Source organism: Salvelinus namaycush, chromosome 8 (assembly GCF_016432855.1).
Source record: "Salvelinus namaycush isolate Seneca chromosome 8, SaNama_1.0, whole genome shotgun sequence".
Classification (NCBI taxonomy): domain Eukaryota; kingdom Metazoa; phylum Chordata; class Actinopteri; order Salmoniformes; family Salmonidae; genus Salvelinus; species Salvelinus namaycush.
Genome location: NC_052314.1, coordinates 13,075,745 through 13,096,778, shown reverse-complemented (window position 1 = coordinate 13,096,778; position 21,034 = coordinate 13,075,745). Strand labels below are relative to the sequence as shown.

Genomic DNA, 21,034 nt, shown 5'->3' with positions numbered 1-21,034 from the left:
ATGCACTATTGTAAAGTGGTTGTTCCACTGGATATCATAAGGTGAATGCACCAATTTGTAAGTCGCTCTGGATAAGAGCGTCTGCTAAATGACTTAAATGTAAATGTGTCTGTTTTCATCATAGTTTTCGAAAAACCGAATAAACAACTGATCAGAAAAAAAGTATAATTACAAAGACATGTTAATGGTTGGAAACAAAGAACAGCTCCTCTTGGTCAGTAATGAGGCCCCACCTTCTGTTTTCCGTCAGCTGTGGATGGGCGCTCACCCCAAAGGAGACGCCCTCATCAAGGACAACAGGATGGCCCAGAGGACGCTGGGCCAGTGGATCGCAGACCACCCGGCATGCTTGGGGTTAAAGGTCAAAGACACTTTCCATGGCCAGCTGCCCTTCCTCTTCAAGGTCCTGTCAGTTAACACCGCTCTGTCCGTACAGGCTCATCCCAACAGGGTAAGTGTTCATTAGGACACGCTGTAGCAAAACATTTTGCAGCGGGAAACGTTAACAAGCGTTTCTTATTGAACAAAATTCAGATTGTATCTCACCTTTTTTCTTTCGTTCAGTGGCTACTGAATAACCCGGAAACCAGAGTAAAGGGAGGAGGGGTTTACATTTATTTATCTCAAGTATAAATGGTGTGTGTTCTTCATTTGTTTTCATTTTGATAATCATATTGTCCTTTCCCAATTGGTCCACACATCAGGAGTTGGCTGGATGGCTCCATGCCCAGTTTCCAGAACATTACCCTGACAACAACCACAAGCCTGAGATGGCCATCGCACTTACTCAATTTGAAGGCCTCTGTGGCTTCAGACCTGTGGAAGAGATCATTGGCTTTCTCAAATGTGAGTGGCATACATGGCATGAAAGTTAACATCCGCTGAATGCGGGTAGCTTTAGGTATTGGCGGGTAAGAATGTCTATTTCACCAGCCACGTTGGCGGGTGGTCAATTTGAAGGGCTCTACAGTGCGAGCATCACATTCACAAATACAAATAGTCAAAAGTAAAGTATGAGACTTGCGATTTATAGAAGAAAAATGCTGCAGTAGCTGTTTTGTTTTGTTTCTTAACCGCTAATCGCACAAAGAAATAGGAATCCTATATCCCACCCCGCGCAAACACACTGCCTGGCGGGGGAGCTGTGCGCAATGAGTAAAGTGCTGATAGATTCATTTTTGGGGGCGCAGTGCACAGACATAAACGTTGGTCTTATATACTCTAAAGTGTACAATGTGAGACTTTATCCGCGTGTTTCTTGGCTCTTTACATTGTTTTGTCGACAAGCTCGATTGTTTTTCAACGTTAGTTTGAGTCTGAGGCTTCAACTGACAGCGAAGAGATGTCCTAGCAGTCAGATCCCAAATCTCACAGACACACCTGACACGACTCAAGTGGCCCCGTTACCACGGTAACCTCCCACAGCTGAACATTTTGTCTCAACTGATATTTTGGTTTAAAGACTCCGGTCACAAAAAAATGAAATGAAATTGAGCAATATACCACATTACTTCTTACTAATACATTTCTTGTTTTGGAAACATTACAAAGCATGGTCATTTGTTATTTTTGTGTGTCTAATATTTTTTTAAATTATGGCGTAAAAAATATTTTGGCTGATAAGAAATCTAGCATATCTTTCAGATTGTCCATTATCATTGTTTTATATTCCATGTTTTAAAATGTATTCAACCTCAGTTCAGTGATTTCCTTCACTTCAAGATAAATAAAGTAGAGATCAATGATACTCAATTATCCTTTAAAGGCCATTAAAGTGTGTTAGTAGTGTCTGTCTGTGTGTCCGTCCCAGCTATCCCAGAGTTTCACGCCCTTGTCGGAAAGGAGGCGGCGGATGAACTGCAGAGCAGTATCGGGGAGGCGCTCCGCATCTCGCTGGCCCTCAAGAAGTGCTTCACCCGCACGATGAACTGTGAGAAAAAGGTGTTTGTGGACCAACTCAACATGCTAGTGAAAAGAGTCACTGAGGATGGTGAGAGCATTATACAACAAGTATTTTATTTTTGTGACACCTTTACACTTCCTCATGTAGCTAGACCCCAACTAGCCTGGTCCCAGATCTGTTTTTTGCTGTATAGCCACCAAATATGTCATGTTTGGCATGACAACGAGCATAGCAGAAAAGCACACACAGATCTAGGATCAAGCTAGGCCCCAATTGTCTTGCGAATGCTCCCAAAAAAGGTGTTCTCTTTTATATAATCGATAGTACATGAGTATGAATGTGGGCATAAATTATATTCTCTTTGCGATTTGTAAATATTCTACAGCATAATAATGCTCAGTCATGTTTTCCAAAAGACCTCTTGCTCCGGCTCCACTCCCAGTATCCGGGTGACATCGGATGTTTCTCCATCTACTTCCTGAACCGCATGGTGCTGGAGCCCGGCGACGCTATGTTTCTGGGAGCCAATGAGCCGCACGCATACCTCTATGGAGGTCAGGGGTCAACCAATCAGCTTATTAGTGTCACCTCGATGTGTTAAAGTAGTGTATTGATGATGATAATAATAATAGCTCATATAATACAATAGATTAGCTATTGTTTATTGGGGATGGTAATGCGCACATCCAGAAAAACACTTTACCCTGGTGCTGGATTAGTCAGAGGATAATGTAGAACTAAAAACTAATCCTCACTGGTAAATGGTCCCAAAGTGTACAGCCTTTTAACTGATTATACTTTGGGAGCTATACCAGTGTGTATGTTTTTAAAAATGTATAATAAAATCAGCTATTGAAATACGTATTGAATGTTATGATACATTTAGCATACCTTCGTAATATTACGTATTATATTTATTTATTACATAAATTATATTATTTTAAGTTGACATGCCAAGTTGCAATGAATAACAAATACAGAACAGTGAGAATTCCCCAAATCTTTTTTTTGAAAATTAACTTTGAAAGAAAAACATTGTGTATCCTGTCCTTTTCCTCGTTATCTCTCTATTCAGACTGCATCGAGTGCATGGCCTGCTCAGACAACACGGTGCGCGCCGGCCTGACGCCCAAGTTCATCGACGTCAACACCCTGTGTGAGATGCTGAACTACAACCCGGCTCCGGCCAGCACCAAGATCTTCCCCTCCATGCAGGACCCCTCAGACCCCTTCGTCTACCTCTATGACCCCCCCTGTACCCGACTTCACTGTCATGAGGATACAGGTATTTACCTAGTTAGCCTGCTTCCAGATCTGATTATGCTGTCTTGCCAACTCTATTGATCATTGTCACGCCAGACAACACAAACAGATCTGGGAGCAGGTTATCACGTCTTCAATCAGTGTGTCTAATTGCAGCTTTGATTATATGCCAGTATTTCTATATCAATTATACACCGACTTGACAGTATCTCTGTTTGAATGGTTTTCTTGTAGTAAGCCATTGCCATATTTGTTCCAGTGTGGCTCATATTATGTAAAATGTAGGCGTCCCATGTAATGTTCTGTCCCTTTTTTCTACCTCCTTCTCTCCTACCCCCTACCCCCTACTCCCTCCTACCCCCTACCCCCTACTCCCTCCTTCTCTCCTACCCCTTACTCCCTCTATCTCTAACTCCTTCTCTCCTACCCTCTTACCTCCTTCTCTCCTACCCCCTACTCTCTCTCTCTACCTCCTTCTCTCCTACCCCCTACTCTCTCTCGCTCTACCTCCTTCTCTCCTACCCCCTACTCTCTCTCTACCTCCTTCTCTCCTACCCCCTACTTCCTCTCTCTACCTCCTTCTCTCCTACCCCCTACTCCCTCTCTACCTACTTCTCTCCTACCCCCTCTCTCTCTCTACCTCCTTCTCCTCCATCCCTTCCTCTCTCTCTCACCAGGTACCAGTCTCTGTCAAGCAGTATACAGTGGCCCCGGTGGACTGTGCGGGTATCCTGCTGGTGATCGAGGGTGAGGCCACTGGCACATCTGCCCTCTCTGACATCCCCCTGAGGCGGGGCACCGTCCTCTTCATCTCAGCCAACGAGAGCGTCTCCCTGCACGACACCTCCCCCTGCGGAATGACCATGTATCTGGCATGCAGTCTCCTGTAGCCCCGAGCCTTCTGATAACATTTTATCAATGTTTCCATCCAATGTCAACCCAACCTGTGGTACTCTGTGCCAGTCTATATGCCAGGGGGACCCCTGACCTGACTTTGGGCAAGTGGTGATAGACTGAAGATTAGCTACTAATGGTTTTAACTCAGTTTAACTATGTGTGGTTTACTTCTTCCATTCCTCTTTCTCAGACCCTGATCGGTACATGAACAGCTAGTGTGTGATACATGCCCTTATGGTTAGTCTACTTGCTCATTCAGTCCATGTTTGTGTGACTGTTTCTAGAGTATCGAGTCAGAGTGATTGAGTTTACATGGATACAGTACGTCTCAGCTCACCTCTCATTATTTCTGTCACATACTGGATGTTATTGCTGGTGATTGAGCATGTTCTGATTTAAGCCCGATTTTTATTTTGTATATTTCTTTCGGGGCAGTGGGTTAAATCTTCGGTTCAATATGACTGCTTTTAAGACAATACATACAAAAAAATTAAAAACAGTATTTTAACATGAACATATCAGCTGTATTGGGAACATGTGGTATTTAGTGTATTGAGATCCCTGTGCATGAATGTCGCACAGTCAGACAGTTTGTAGACTACATTGCAGTCTGTGACCATATCAAACACGCACAATACCTTTCCCTAAAGGTCAAAAGGTGAAATTGTTTATGACCCAAGTTTAGCCAATGTAGCGTATAACTAGACTATTAAAGTTGTATGTTAGAGTTTGTTGTTCCAAGATGACTACTGGTGATTTTATTTTTATTTTTTTACATTATGAGAAAGTTTCTTCCAATAGAGGGCATGGTTTTTAATTTCAGACTATAACATGGATTTCTACAGAGAGCGTCTGTATGTAAAAGGAAAAAACATTTAAAAAAAGACCCATTCTGCACCAATATGTTTTGAGTCTTTTCATATGGAGAGATGTGTGCTCAGTATATTGAAAACAGATCATGCTGATGGGAACTACAGGGGTTGGTTTTGCTACTTTGCTGAAATGGTTGTCCCCTGGGGAACAGTGCATTGTTTGCGTATTTACAGATATTACCTGTAGGATTACATTCCTACATAGGCCACAACCAAAAACGAAATGGAAACATTATTTACAAAAAATTGATGAGGGTCTTGATTAAATCCATAGCACAGAAGAGCTGCGTTGTAGTGCATTTAACATTTTAAGGTAATTTCCGATTGAACTGACAAATGCAGTGTTTACCGTGAATGCAGTTTAACATTGCCTTTAAATGTAAATCGCGCTATAACTCTAATCTCTTCTCACACTGTAGTGACACAAATCAGTGTGAAGGCTTAGAGAGGATCTTATGTCAAATACTGTTGAAGTAATATGGCTACAGGTTCATCTACCTCACCTAAAGCCCATTCTGGTGGGAAGCTGCTATAGACCACCAAGTGCTAACAGTCAGTATCTGGACAATATGTGTGAAATGCTTGATAATGTATGTGAGATATCAACAGAGCGGTATATTTTCTGGTTGACCTAAATATTGACTTTCATCAAGCTGTCCACTCAAGAAAAAGTTTCAAAATGTCACCATTGCCAGCAACCTGGTTCAGGGCATCAGTCAACCTACCAGGGTTTTTACAAACAGAACAGGAACTAAATCATCCACTTATATTGTATATTCACTAATGCTGCAGAAATCTGCTCTAAAGCAGTAGCCATCGGATGTGGTGATCACAATATAATAGCCTTATCTAGGAAAATCTCAATTCCAAAGGCTGGGCCTAATATAGTGTATAAGAGGTCCAACAAGATGTTTAGCAATGATTCCTATGTTGAAAATGTAAAGATGTGTTGATCTGATGTGTGTAATGAGGAACATTGAAGCATTTATGAAATTGTGGCCAAACTCTGTGTTGTGATAATTGCGTTGTTTGCTCTATAAACTGTTAGTTCATTTGCCTTGCAACTGTGATATACAGGCCTAAAGACTGAGACAATAAGAAGACACAGTGGCAGAATAAATTCAACCACATCTTTTGTTTTATCACAAAACTGAAGCGAAACATCTGTCCGTTGAAGTTCACAAAGGATATTGCATGGCTCAAACAGTCATGCAACAATTTCAACGGTTTTACAGAGTTACAGTTCACATAAGGAAATCAGTCAATTGAAATAAATTCATTAGGCCCTAATCTATGGATTTCACATGACTGGGAATACATATATGCATCTGTTGGTCACAGATAGCTCCTTAAGGATCGGACCCTTTTTTAAAAATCTTGCCTAAAATGACATACCCAAATCTAACTGCCTGTAGCTCTGGACCTGAAGCAAGGATATGCATATACTTGATACCATTTGAAACTAAACACTTTGAAATTTGTGGAAATGTAAAAGTAATGTATCGGAATATAACACATTATATATTTTTTATCATCTTTGAAATGCAAGAGAAAGGCCACAATGTATTATTGCAGTTTAGGAGCAATTTAGATTTTGGCCACTAGATGGAAGCAGTGTATTTGCAACGTTGTAGACTGATCCAATGAACCATTGCATTACTGTTCAAAATGTTGTATCAAGTCTGCCCAAATGTTCCTAATTGGTTTAGTTACATTTTCAAGTACATGACTGTGCACTGTCAAACAATAGCATGGTATTATTTCACTGTAATAGCTACTGTAAATTGGACAGTGCAGTTAGATTAGCAAGAATTTAAACTTTCTGCCCATATAAGACATTTCTATGTCCTGGGAAATTTTCTTGTTGCTTACAATGTCATGCTAATCAAATTAGCGCACGTTAGCTCAAACGTCCCACAGGGGGGACACCAATCCCGTAGAGGTAAAAAAAAAAAAAAAGTAGGGGCGTGGATCAGAAAATCAGTCAGTATTTGGTGTGACCACCATTTGCTTCATACAGCGCAATCCTTCGCATAGAGTTGATCAGGCTGTTGATTGTGGTCTGTGGAATGTTCTCCCACTCCCCTTCAATGGCTGTGAGAAGTTTCTGGATTTTGGCGGGAACGCGAACACGCTGTCATACACGTCGATCCAGAGCATCCCAAACATGCTCAATGGGTGACATGTCTGGTGAGTATGCAGGCCATGGAAGTACTGGGACATTTTCAGCTTCCATGAATTGTGTATAGTTTATTATAGTTGTCCATAGCATATGCCTGTACATGCCATAACCCGAACATGGGTCACTCTGTTTAAAACTTTGACATCAGCAAACCGCTCGCTCACACAACGCCATACACGCTGTCTGCCATATGCCTGGTAAAATTGAAAACGTGATTCATCTGTGAAAAGCACACTTCTCCAGGGTGCCAGTGGGCATTGATGGTGAGCATTTGCCCACTGAAGTTGGTTACGACGTCGAGCTACAGTCACGTCAAGACCCTGGTGAAGACAACCAGCACGCAGATGATCTTCCCTGAGACATTTCTGACAGTTTGTGTGGAAATTCTTTGGTTGTGCAAACCCACAGTTTTATCAGCTGTCCGGGTGGCTGATCTCAGACAATCCTGCAGGTGAAGAAGCCGGATGTGAAGGTCCTGGGCTGGGTGGTTACACGTGGTCTGCGGTTGTGAGGCCGGTTGGACGTACTACCAAATTCTCTAAAACAATGTTTTAGAGGTAGAGAAATTAACATTCAATTTTCTGGCAACAGCTCTGATAGACATTTCTGCAGTCAGCATGCCAATTGCATGCTCCCTCAAAACTTGAGACATCTGTGACATTGTGTTGTGTGACAAAACTGCACATTTTAGAGTGGCCTTTTATTGTCCCCAGCACAAAGTGCACCTGTGTCATGCTGTTTAATCAGCTTCTTGATATGTCACACCTGTCAGGTGGATGGATTATCTTGGCAAAAGGAGAAATGTTCACTAACAGGGATGTAAACAAAATTGTGCACCAAATTTTGAGAGAAATTCCTGGATCTTATATTTCAGCTCATGAAACATGTGACCAACACTTTACATGTGGGGTTTATATTTTTGTTCAGTATAGAGAAGCTACACATACTGAGCTGTTTCGCTCACTCGGATGCTATCTCCAGTGAGATAAATTCAGCCTCTTCCGAATTGAAGGAAAATTATGAATCACAGAGAGACGAAATATAAATGATTAGATTTTATTTTCTTGGTAAATGTTTTGGCAAAGCCTGGCTTCCCTTGGCATCAATGAATACATGCCACTGAAGAAACTGACTGTTAAAACTGCCAAATCCCTATGGATAGATGCTGAATTGAAAAAAATGTTTTTTTTTTAAATTTCACCTTTTTTAACCAGGTAGGCTAGTTGAGAACAAGTTCTCATTTGCAACTGCGACCTGGCCAAGATAAAGCATAGCAATTCGACACATACAACAACACAGAGTTACACATGGAATAAACAAAACATACAGTCAATAATACAGTAGAACAAAAGAAAACAAAAAGTCTATATACAGTGAGTGCAAATGAGGTAAGTTAAGGCAATAAATAGGCCATGGCAAAGTAATTACAATATAGCAATTAAACACTGGAATGGTAGATGTGCAGAAGATGAATGTGCAAGTAGAGATACTGAGGTGCAAAGGAGCAAGATAAATAAATACAGTATGGGGATGAGGTAGGTAGATAGATGGGATGTTTACAGATGGGCTATGTACAGGTGCAGTGTTCTGTGAGCTGCTATGACAGCTGGTGCTTAAAGCTAGTGAGGGAGATATGAGTATGGGTATGGCTGAGAGGGATGAGGCAAAGGGAATGGAAAATAAGTCTGGCAACACAGCAGATGGGCAAACACAGATACAGCAGATACAGTAAATTGAGAAATTCACGTAACTAACAAAAATAAACAAATACTATACTATGTAACAAAGATTAATCATATAAAGAATACTAGTATAAAGCTTGAGTACCTTAAATTAATTTCTAGACAGAAAGGCTAGATGAGCGCCATTTTGTATTGAGGCTGATGGCACATAATAAAAAATTAAAAAGAACAAAAGCCTTTGATTTTGACAACCACAAATAACTTTTTTGTTGACAAGATTAGAACATTTAAGCATGACATGCAAACAACAAATGCTAAGCTTTTATATTCTCGTATAACGAACCAAATAATGAAAGACAAGCACTGTAGCTTTGAAGTCCGCAAAGTTAGTGTGGAAGAGGTGAAAGAAATTACTGCTATCTCTAAATAAGGACAAACCACCTGGAACCGACAACCTGGATGGTAAATTACTGAGGTTGGTAGCGGAATACATTGCAACTCCTATTTGTCACATCTTCAATCAAAGCCTCGAAGACGGAGTGTGCCCTCAGGCCTGGAGGGAGGCAACGCTCATTCCGTAAAGCACCATTCAACGGTTCAAACATTGATCATAGCAAACATAGGTGTCATGGATTTGCATCCTCTGCCTTATTATGGATTGAGAGTTACCCGTCTAATAGAACACTGAGGGTTTTCTTTAATGGAACCCTCTCCGATGCAAATTTGGTTGAGTGTGGTGTACCGCAGGGCAGCCGGCTAGGTCCATTATTGTTTTCGGTTTTTACTAATGACCTTCCACTGACCTTAAATTAAGCCTGTGTGTCTATGCACGCTGATGACTCAACAGTATACAAGTCGGCTACAACAGTAAAATAAATAACTGACACCCTTAACATAGAGCTACAGTCAGTTTTATAATGAGTAACTAGCAATAGACTGGTGCTAAATACCTTAAAGCATATTTTTTTGAATGATGTGGCTACTGAGCAAGTTGAGGAGATTAAACTGCTGGGTGTTACCCTAGATAGCATGCTGTCATGGTCAACACATAGACTCAGTGGTATAATCCCCCTTTCCCTTTCTTAAATTGGGAAGAGGTCTGTCCATGATAAGACGTTGCCCTGATTTCTTGACATCTCAGTCAACCAGACACATGCTACAGGCCCTAGTTTTGTCAGGTGCGGTAAAGAAGAACATAGGCAAATTACAGTTGGTCCAGAACAGAGCAGCACATATTGCACTTTTATGTACATGGAGCGTGAATGTCAGTGACGTGCATGTCAATCTCTCCTGGTTCAATGTTAAGGAGAGATTGACTGCATCACTATTGGTCTTTGTGAGGTGTTGATGTGTTGATGGTACCGAACTGTCTGTTCAAGCAGTTGGCACACAGTTCAGACACTCATCTGTACAACACAAGAAATGCAACCTGAGGTTTCTTCACAGTCCCCAGGTCCAGAACAGTGGCTGGGAAACGCACAGTATTAAATAGAGCCATGACTACATGGAACTCTGTCACCCCAGGTAACTCAAGCTAGCAATAAAACCAGACAAAAAAAAACAGATAAAAGACGGCATGACAGAAACTGTGAAGAGACACACATACATTTTATGTATTTTGCATTGTATTATGTATGTCATACAAGGTTCGGATACGACTGTGATATGTGGTGGTTTCGCCTGGCTATCTTAAGATGAATGCACTAGCTGCAAGTCTCTCTGGATGGGAGCATCTGCTAAATGACTAAATTGTAATGTAAATGTAGTGCTATGTATATATTTTATTTGTTTCCTGTTTGGACCCCAGGAAGAGTAGCCACTGTCTCAGCAGCAGTTTATTGGGGATCCTAATAAATAGTAGATCAAACTTACGGTCTCTCTCCTGTGTGACTGAGCTGGTGACTCTTAAAATGATGCTGGACACTGAAATTCTTCCCACACTGGGAGCAGCGATATGGCTTCTCTCCTTTGAGTGAGTGAGCTGGTGTTTCTTTAAGACACAAGAGGGCGTGTAACTCTTCCCACACTGGGAGCAGCGATATGGCTTCTCTCCTGCATGAGTACTTAGTGTCTCTTTAAGACACAAGAGGGCGTGTAACTCTTCCCACACTGGGAGCAGCGATATGGCTTCTCTCCTGCATGAGTACTTAGTGTCTCTTTAAGACACAAGAGGGCGTGTAACTCTTCCCACACTGGGAGCAGCGATATGGCTTCTCTCCTGCATGAGTACTTAGTGTCTCTTTAAGACACAAGAGGGCGTGTAACTCTTCCCATACTGGGAGCAGCGATGTGGCTTCTCTCCTGCATGAGTACTTAGTGTCTCTTTAAGACACAAGAGGGCGTGTAACTCTTCCCATACTGGGAGCAGCGATATGGCTTCTCTCCTGCATGAGTACTTAGTGTCTCTTTAAGACACAAGAGGGCGTGTAACTCTTCCCACACTGGGAGCAGCGATATGGCTTCTCTCCTGCATGAGTAAGTTAGTGTCTCTTTAAATGCGTGAAATAACAAGGGTGGTGCACTTCCCCCTACTGCCACAGTGAACGCAGTGCGATAGCGGCCAGAAGTTCACAGGTTCTAATCTTGCCAATCCCCTTTTCTCAAAAAAAGATACATTTCTAGCCTGCTACACACCTTTTGAATGTACTTTTATTCCTCAACAAATGTAACAAACTCATAACTTTATTGGTAAAGTAGAATTTGGAAAAGAGAGCATCTCAGAGTAGTGTTGATCTAGAATCAGGTCCCGTCTCCCATGTAATATTATTCATTGGGATTTAAAAAGGCACACCTGATCATAAAATCAGCACTCCCTATTCTAAGATGTTTGATAGATATCTCTTTGTAAATGCTATGGCTAACACTTACCCTGGGAGGGTAGCAGGTAACTGTTCTAACCAATCTCTGGTTCAATTCCCCTAACAGGTTGAAGTGTTACAACAAAATATTTACAGCTTTATTTTCTGAAAACATATTGAATTTAAAACAATTACACAAACACATTACAATCCATCACAAAGTCAGAACCTTAAATTATTTAACTGAGCAGCTGGAATTTATAATCTCCACAACATGTGAAAATGCCCATTTAGTTTCATTTACAACCATGATCCATTATAAGAGTTGCATCACTATGGCCCTGTGGTGCCCCCTTTGGGTCCCTCTGTGACCTTCACTGCCTGTTTGAAGCTCTTCCACAGGGGCCACTGACCTGGTGCCTTACAGGACCCCTTGGCCTTGGCTGCAGGGGGCTGCTTGGGTGCTGGCTCTGCCATGGTGTCCAGGGTGAAGCTCTGTCTGAGGACTTGCTCTGGCGTGGGCCTGAGGGCACTATAGAGCCTCTGCAGCGCCCTCACATCCTCCAAGGCATCATGCGCCTCGTAGGAGATGCCAACCACTATCCGAACAAGGTTTTCCTGCCGAAAACTCTGGAGTCCACGTCCCTTCAGAATCTCTCGCGCCAATGGGAGCGTGTCCAAGCAACCAGAAACTGCTAACTGGAACTCAGCTTTAAGGTCAAACTCGTCAAGCGCTCTAGCTAGCACAGGGCAGTCGAAGCGACGGATATTGTGACCAACGACCGTTGGGCGGTCCAGCATGCGCAAGAAGGCTATGAAGGAGACTAGGACTTCTTTGAGGGTGTTGGTCAGGACAGGGCAGCGATGGTGGTAGAGCCTGTGCCTCCGGACTCTGAAGCCTGTGACCTTGGCGGCTCCACGCTGCATCCGACATCGTGGGACAGTGTAGAGGTTCAGAGAGTGACCCCCACTTACTGCAGCCAGCTGGACGATTTCACAGCTCTGACCTGTTGGAATGACAAGCATAACAAACACTCAATCAGTTATCAAGACCACGACAGACCGTATAGAAACGATTGAGACGTTTACATATCATTAGGGTGGTGATTTAGTCCCGGTCCTGGAGACCCACAGGGGTTGAAGGCTTTTCTTCCACTACAGAACCACACACCCGATTCAAGGTGAATTCAAATCAGTGATATTCTTTGATTCTATCTGTGTTAGTTCTGGGCTGCCTGAGACAAAAAGCCTGTTGCAGACGTGCCAATCTTGTCCAACTTTTTAAGAGTACCAGATCCGTGTGGCAAATTGGAGATTCAACTCGCAGGCATAGTACGTGCCGAATTGGGGTTCTCCCAATTGCAATTATAGAATTGTACCAAATCAAGTCTATACAAGATTGGAATACCTTGACAGCATTCCATTTACACATATGGTAAAACGTCACTAACAAGATGTAATTAGAAAGAACACAAAGGGCCTTTATTCTTGGATTTTTTAAAATTATATTAAACAAATAATAACACATTTTTTGTTTAGGTACAAAATGTACAAACGTCTAATCCCCGATATTTATTTTTAAACTTTGATATGATAAGAACAAATGTTTGAAGCAGAGCATCAGTATCAAATAATCATGTTATCTATAATAAAAAGGAAAAAGCCATGACAAGAAACAGTAGGTGAGAACAAGTCTTCGGGAGACCTTCAAATGAAGGCAGATTTGCCTGGTAGCTAGCAGATTTAGCCTTACGCAGCAGAGCATCAGGGTAGACTTCTCTATGACAAACAGTTCCTCTGGCAATCATTGAAACCTTCTTCACAGTCTGCCTTGCTGTGGAATATGACCAATATCCCCAGCATCACAGCCAAAAGGTAGGAGTAGACCAGGCTGCCCCCACCTTTTCATTGTGCCAATTTCTCTCCAGGCCTGATCCGTGCGCATGTTGACTAGACTCTGCTCAAAGGTTGTTGCCTGATAGAGTCTAAACTCATCTTCCACCAGATTAACAGAAATTCCCTCAGGAATAACGCAGGGAAAGAGAGCCATAAAAAAGTTGAGGGATGAGAACTTGGCAGTCTGCCACTGCATGCTGGAGGAGCACATCTCTCAATGGAAACATCAGCAACATGCAGTCACCTGCAGAAGAAAATAGGTTTCTGACATCTGCATAGAAGGCTTCCTATGTGCGGTTGTCCTGGCCAATGGACAGCTCCACGTCAGGAAGCTGGTTGTGTCTCTCCAGGTAGAGTATAGGCTTGACACCACCACTCGTTTCTGCCATCATAAGGGTAGTGACAGTGTCTGGCTTATAGAAGGACAACATTCGTTTCTGCCATCATAAGGGTAGTGACCGTGTCTGGCTTATAGAAGGACAACACTCGTTTCTGCCATCATAAGGGTAGTGACCGTGTCTGGCTTATAGAAGGACAACCTTCGTTTCTGCAGTCGCATCTCTAACGTTGACAGTAAAATTTGAATGCACGGCTCCTCTCGTTGCAAAATTTCCGACATAAAAAAAATTGGTATGGCTCTCTGTAAAAAGTACGCATTGATTTTTGATAGCGGATCTGAGAAATTTTAGGACTTTCTCAGGATTTGTAAGATCTTTTAGTCCTTTTTCTTTCTTTTCTGCCTTTTGTTTTGCCACTTTGTCCCCGATATCCCTTTGCTTGAACAGATACTGAGAGTCAGGTCGAAGGTTTTGTCAGTAGGTCCACATTTGATGGAGGAAGGGGTGAGTTTGCTTCCAGAGGAGCCAGGTGGGGGCTCAGTTGGGGCTTCGTAGAGTCAGCTGGTGGCTTGAGCCGTGGCATTGGCAATGTGGTGGTGGAGGAGGAGGAGGTAAAAACCTCTTGGGCTGCCTAGCAGAGGGCTCAAGTGAGGAAGAGGATGTGGCTGTTGTGGTGGAGCTTGGGGTCACAGTGGTCTTTCTCTGATACCTCATCGGCAAAGAACACAGAGGATACCATTGCTGCAGAAGGCGGTTGATACACTGGCCAAGGGGACAACCATCTTGTAGATACCAACTTCAAAATCTTCCTGACATCAGTGTCACAACAGGATCTGTAGGTCACGCGGAGAAGCCTTTCTCTTGCTACTCTTGTCGAGATAGTAAAAGATGGTTAAGAGAAAGTCTTCAGTATTAACGTATCGACGCCCTCTCTGCAGCTATGTGTATCAAATGGCAGGCACAACCAACCAAGTACACATTTTCATTTTGGGTCTTCACAAATTCTGCCATCCCTTTTCCCAGACCTTGTATGACAGCAGCATTATCCACTGCAAAACTCACAATTGCACCACGGAATGCTCCTCCTCTTCATTTCAGTGTCAATTATAGCTCTTCCTGTAGACTCTCAATTCACATAGCTTAAGCAATAACACTACTTCCTTGCCGATACTTGCATCGAAGCGCCGTAATACAATCGGATACATTTTGACATCCTCCATGTCGGTACTGCCATCGGTAGCCAGGCTGAAAGGACACCTCTTCATTGCCTCTGTGATTCCTTGCTCATCATCAAGGGCCATTGTTTTGATGTTTGCAGTCTTCGTCCTGGCACAGCCATACTGCTTTGTGATGTCACTGTTGGGAAACATCTTTTGAAAAAGTGGCCCAGCATGCCACACAACAGCAGGTTGTGTTCAACAATATATGCAGTAAAGAGTTTCAGCCCAGATTTTTATTTTATTTAACTAGGCAGAACGACAGATTTTTACCTTGTCAGATCGAGGATTCGATGGGGCGGGTAGCCTAGTGGTTAGAGCGTTGGGCCAGTAACCGAAAGGTTGCTAGATTGAATCCCTTAGCTGACCAGGTAAAAATCTGTCGTCCTGACCCTGAACAAGGGAGTTAACCCACTGTTCCTAGGCCGTCATTGTAAATAATAATTTGTTCTTAACTGACTTGCCTAGTTAAATAAAGGTTAAATAAAACTTAAATAAATAAAATCACTGGTTTGGTGGGAAAAGGTTGCTATAGCTGGGGTTGATGCTGTAGCTGCCAGTAGACCGGGACAGTAGCTGATGCTTTTCCCCATCCACATGATGTCTACTATCTAAAAGTTAGAGGGACCACATTGTACAATAATTTGGGGGGGGAAATTAACATGGTCATGGCTGTATTCTCTTTTTCATGATCCATTTATTCAAATCATTAAGTAATATGGGCAATAGTAATATTATGCAATATATCTTAGGATCAAATCATTTAGCTTATATGTAACCACTTACCTGAGCTTCCTTGATGACTGATGTCAACATCCTGCTAGCACAAAGTACAAAATGCATGATATGATAGCTTGGATTGCGTCAAGCATGACCACTTCTGGTATCTAGGAAGGAACTTCTGAGGCGCATTAACTCTGCTTTTTTGGGGGTTCGGTGGACAGAGAATTGCGTAGCTGGTACGCAAAATGCGTACATGTTGACAGGTCTGCTGTTGGTCCCCAGAACCAGGACAGACTGATCACACTACTATGGTGAATTAATATAACCTGCCCTACATGATTATATTGAATGATTATGAAAAAACGTAAACGTTGGCTTTGATTGAAAGTTGATAAACATCGCGCCAACGTTGGTTCTTCATGCAAAAGTAGGGACCGCCACCAGACTGCTACAATGTATCAACAACACGACAGGCTGCAGTAATGTAGCAAGAATATCGAGTGACTGACCAAGTCCTGTTGTCTCCAAGTCAAAGAAAACCACACTTCGGCCAGGGCTGGTGGCCACAGCGAGGGGAGAGTTCTCATTTTCCATTAGTTCTCATCACGTCTATGAATCAAAAGAGAAAAATGTTGTGAAAATGCAGAGCTCAAGCTGACGATTTACAATAGATGCGCCGTGAATTAAGTTGAGAGCAAACAATTCGCCAGAGACAAGACAATGAAACAATAAATATTACTAGACCAAAGAAATTCGTTATTTTGCTTGGATTCTTACCATTCTATTTGGGGCTATTCAGCTAGTGTCGGAAATCCCAAACCTTGGGCAACAGCACAAACATTAATACAGTGAGGGAGGAAACTCTAGAAAGACGACAATGTCAAAGATTTGAAAACTAAACCATTGTTCTAACTGTGACGACGTCTTCTTCTGCTTCTTCTTCTTGTGCATTTCATGGCGGACCACATCCCCAAAAGGTGTATTGCCGCCACCAACTGGACGGGGTTGAAAAAACAAGGTAAAAATAAAATACATTTTTATTCGTCACATGTTTCGTAGACAAAAGGTGTGGACTAACAGTGAAATGCTTACTTACGGGCCCTTCCCAACAATGCAGGGAGAAAGAAATTAGAGAAATAACAGAAAAGTAAAACACGTAATAATGAAAGTATTAATAGATACACAATGAGTAACGATAATGTGTCTAAATACAAGAGGTATGAGTACCGAGTCGATACAAGGGGTACGAGGTAATTGAGGTAAATATGTACATATAACTAGGGAAAAAACGACAGATAGTAAACAGTAGCAGCAGTGTATGTGATGAGTCCAACAAAAAAAAATTCAACAAGGGGTCAATGCAGATAATCTGGGTTGCTATTTGGTTAACTATTTAACTAACTATTTAGCAGTCTTGTGGCTTGGGGGTAGAATCTGTTCAGGGTCCTGTTGGTTCCAGACTTGGTGCATTGGTACCGCTTGCCGTGCTGTAGCAAAGAGAACAGTCTGTGGCTTGGGTGGCTGGAGTCTGACAATTTTTAGGGCTTTTCTCTGACACCGCCTGGTATAGAGGTCCTGGATGGCAGGGAGCCCTAGTCGGACATTCCAAAAAACGTTGCTTCATGGTTCCAACCACAATTGCAACACTTCACATTCTTCTCACTTTTACAACACATGAGATAATCTCCTCCACAACATAATGAATGAAATGGCCACCTGACTATTTACATTGACCCCCTCCCCTTTGTACACTACTGTCTATGCATAGTCACTACACCCCTACCTACATGTACAAATTACCTTAACTAACCTGTACCCCTGCACACTGACTCGGTACCGGTGTCCCCTGTATATAGCCTCGTTATTCTTATTGTGTTACTTTTTATTATTACTTTTTATTTTAGTGTACTTGGTAATTATCTTCTTAACTCTTCTTGAACTGCACTGTTGGTTAAGGGTTTGTAAGTAAACATTTCACGGTAAAGTCTACACTTGTAATCGGCGCATGTGACAAATAAAGTTTGATTTGATTTGATTTGACACGGACGTCTAGGCTTTTCCCTTCTGCAGACACCTTTCAATTCAATTCAAGGGGCTTTATTGGCATGGGAAACATATGTTTACATTGGCGAAGCAAGTGAAATAGATAAACAAAAGTGAAATAAACAATAAAAAGTTAACAGTACATATTACACTCACAGAAGTTCCAAAATAATAAAGATATTTCAAATGTCATCTTATGTAAATATACAGTGTTGTAATTATGTGCAAATAGTTAAAGTAAAAAAGGGAACATAAATAAACATAAATATGAATTCTTTGTGGGTCTGTGTAATCTGAGGGAAATATGTGTCTCTAATATGGTCATACATGGTGCAGGAGGTCAGGAAGTGCAGCTCAGTTTCCACCTCATTTTGTGGGCAGTCTTCTCTTGAGAGCCAGGTCTGCCTACGGCGACTTTTCTCAATAGCAAGACTATGCCCACTGAGTCTGTACATAGTCAAAGCTTTCCTTAAGTTTGGGTCAGTCACAGTGGTCAGGTATTCTGCCACTGTGTACTCTCTGTTTAGGGCCAAATAGCAATCTAGTTTCCTCTGTTTTTTTGTAAATTCTTTCCAATGTGTCAATGTTTGTGTTTTTAATGTAATATGTAATTGTTGTACTGTATGTGTGTTTATAGTTTTGTTTAATGTTGTGTTAGTGTATGTAAGTTGTTTTGTCTGAAACGTTGTTCCCCCTGCTGCTATTGGACCAGGTCTCTCTTGGAAAAGAGATGTTATCTCAATGAGAAAAAACCTGTATAAATAAAGGTAAAATAAAACAATTCAAAAAATACATTCAAAAAAGTAATAATCTTTTTGTTTTGTCATGATTTGGTTGGGTCTAATTGTGTTGCTGTCCTGGGGATCTGTGGGGTGTGTTTGTGTTTGTGAACAGAGCCCCAGGACCAGCTTGCTTAGGGAGCTCTTCTCCAGGTTCATCTCTCTGTGTTATGGAAGGTTTCTACTTTCTCAAGTGACCACTCTAACAATGGAAATACATGCCCTTAAAGACGGAAGGCAGGAGGGAGGAAGCGAGAATCGGATTGATTGACTTCCACATTTTTAGTATACGTTTTTTTTCTCCAAGATGATGAGTGATGAGAAGAGAATCATCCGGCCCATCGGGTATCTCACTACACCCCCATATGCCATGTCTTGAAATATGCAGACAGACGGACTAAAAAGTAGGTTTACATTGTAATACAGCCAACTTTCTAGCTCCGCCCATCACTTTTGGACTTTATTAGCGTTCCCAGAAAGCATGGATCATTGGGAATGAGTCATTGTCATTGGTGAATTTTGTCTTGTGTATAATAAATTCGATACATTAGTTTATACTGGATTAAGCATTTTCATTAACTGTAATTTAATTAGTTATGCTTCAACATTCCCTCCATCTTGTACCAACATAAGTTATTTTTAAGTCTTGGTTCCAATAGTTTATATTTTGTTTCTAAGAGATTGTCAGTTGGATAGGCTCTCTGCAAGGTTTTGTATATCTTACCTATCATATGATCATCCTTTTCTGACTCAAATAAGATTCCCTCAAGGTTTCTCTGATGTCCAAACGATTTCAAACAGAATTTCCGTGATATGAAACTCATAAATTGCATGTATCAATCCAAAATTGCTTTTTTAATTCTGTCATTGAAATAAATGTATTTCCTGCTACTAAGTCATTTACGGTTTCTATGCCTTTATAGTTTTCCATGTAGACCAATTTATCTGTGAATTCTGAAAAGCTATCCTAGGATTGTTCCATAAGGTTGTGCTTTTAGGGAGTGATATTGGTTCATGTAGAATACATTTCATTTTCTTCCATATTGTTATAGTGTTCCATATTGTTATAGTGTTCCATATTGTTATAGTGTAGAATACATTTCATTTTCTTCCATATTGTTATAGTGTTCCATATTGTTATAGTGTTCCATATTGTTATAGTGTTCCATATTGTTATAGTGTAGAATACGTTTCATTTTCTTCCATATTGTTATAGTGTTCCATATTGTTATAGTGTTCCATATAGTTATAGTGTTCCATATTGTTATAGTGTTCCATATTGTTATAGTGTTCCATATTGTTATAGTGTTCCATATTTTTAGTGTAGAATACGTTTCATTTTCTTCCATATTGTTATAGTGTCCTTAATAAATCTTCTTAGGGCTAGGGGTCCCGTTAGAGGGACAACTTCCGGTGAAACTGGAGGGCCCGCAATTCAAATAAATAATCATAAATAATATGGATTTTAAACATTTATCTACATATAAGTGTCTTATATCGGCTGAACGCTTAAATTCTTGTTAATCTAACTGCACTTATCTGATTTACAGTAGCTATTACAGCGAAAACACGCCATGCGATTGTTTGAGGACGGCGTCCCACATCAAAATATTTTTCCACCAGCACAGGTTTCATATTCACAAATAACGATTAAATATTCACTTACTTTCTGAAAATCTTCCTCTGATTTGTCATCCAAAGGTTCCCAGCTATAACATGTAGTGTCGTTTTGTTAGATAAAATCCTTCTTTATATCCCAAAAAGTCTGTTTAGTTGGCGCCATCGATTTGAGTAATCCACTTGTTCAACATGCAGAGAAAGGAATCTGAAAATCTAGCCCTAAACTTTGTTTCAACAAGTCAAAATATGTTTCTATTTACTCTTCAGATACCCTAAAATGTAATCAAACTATAATATTTCTTACGGAAAGAAGTATGCTCTCCCCCTACTGTATTTATTTATTTATTTTGCTCCTTTGCACCCCATTATTTCTATCTCTACTTTGCACATTCTTCCACTGCAAATCTAACATTCCAGTGTTTTACTTGCTATATTCTATTTACTTCGCCACCATGGCCTTTTTTTCCCCTTTACCTCCCTTATCTCACCTCATTTGCTCACATTGTATATAGACTTATTTTTATACTGTATTATTGACTGTATGTTTGTTTTACTCCATGTGTAACTCTGTGTTGTTGTATGTGTCGAACTGCTATGCTTTATCTTGGCCAGGTCGCAATTGTAAATGAGAACTTGTTCTCAACTTGCCTACCTGGTTAAATAAAGGTGAAATAAATAAAATAAAAAATGTTCAATAGGAAACCGATTTTAGCAGGTGCGTAATGTCTTCATAGTGCGCGCAAACACGAATTTCCAAGACTGTGTCCTTCTGTAAAAAATGATATTTCTTATTAATTTTTAAAGTTATAAGCCTGAAACCT

The 21,034-nt window shown here is 41.2% G+C and overlaps 1 protein-coding gene and 1 pseudogene across 1 annotated transcript; one reads left to right on the top strand and one right to left on the bottom strand.

The window, feature by feature from the left end:
• The first annotated feature begins 256 nt into the window (after positions 1–256).
• Positions 257–4,093, top strand: LOC120051778 (annotated as a pseudogene).
• A 7,337-nt stretch (positions 4,094–11,430) lies between these two features.
• Positions 11,431–16,726, bottom strand: trex4 (three prime repair exonuclease 4). Its single transcript, XM_038998666.1, has 3 exons — positions 16,549–16,726; positions 16,281–16,380; positions 11,431–12,604 (listed from the first exon to the last, which is right to left on the bottom strand). The coding sequence occupies exons 2-3, from the start codon at positions 16,363–16,365 to the stop codon at positions 11,931–11,933; spliced, it is 759 nt and encodes a 252-aa protein (XP_038854594.1). The 5' UTR covers positions 16,366–16,380; positions 16,549–16,726; the 3' UTR covers positions 11,431–11,930.
• Between the last annotated feature and the right edge of the window lie 4,308 nt (positions 16,727–21,034).

Excerpts from the sequence above, each read along its gene's own strand:
- trex4 (XM_038998666.1), bottom strand. The coding sequence starts at position 16,365 with ATGGAAAATGAGAACTCTCCCCTCGCTGTGGCCACCAGCCCTGGCCGA. Across the intron at positions 12,605-16,280 it reads CTTGGAGACAACAGGACTTG|GTCAGAGCTGTGAAATCGTC; the intron begins GTCAGTCACTCG and ends TCATTCCAACAG.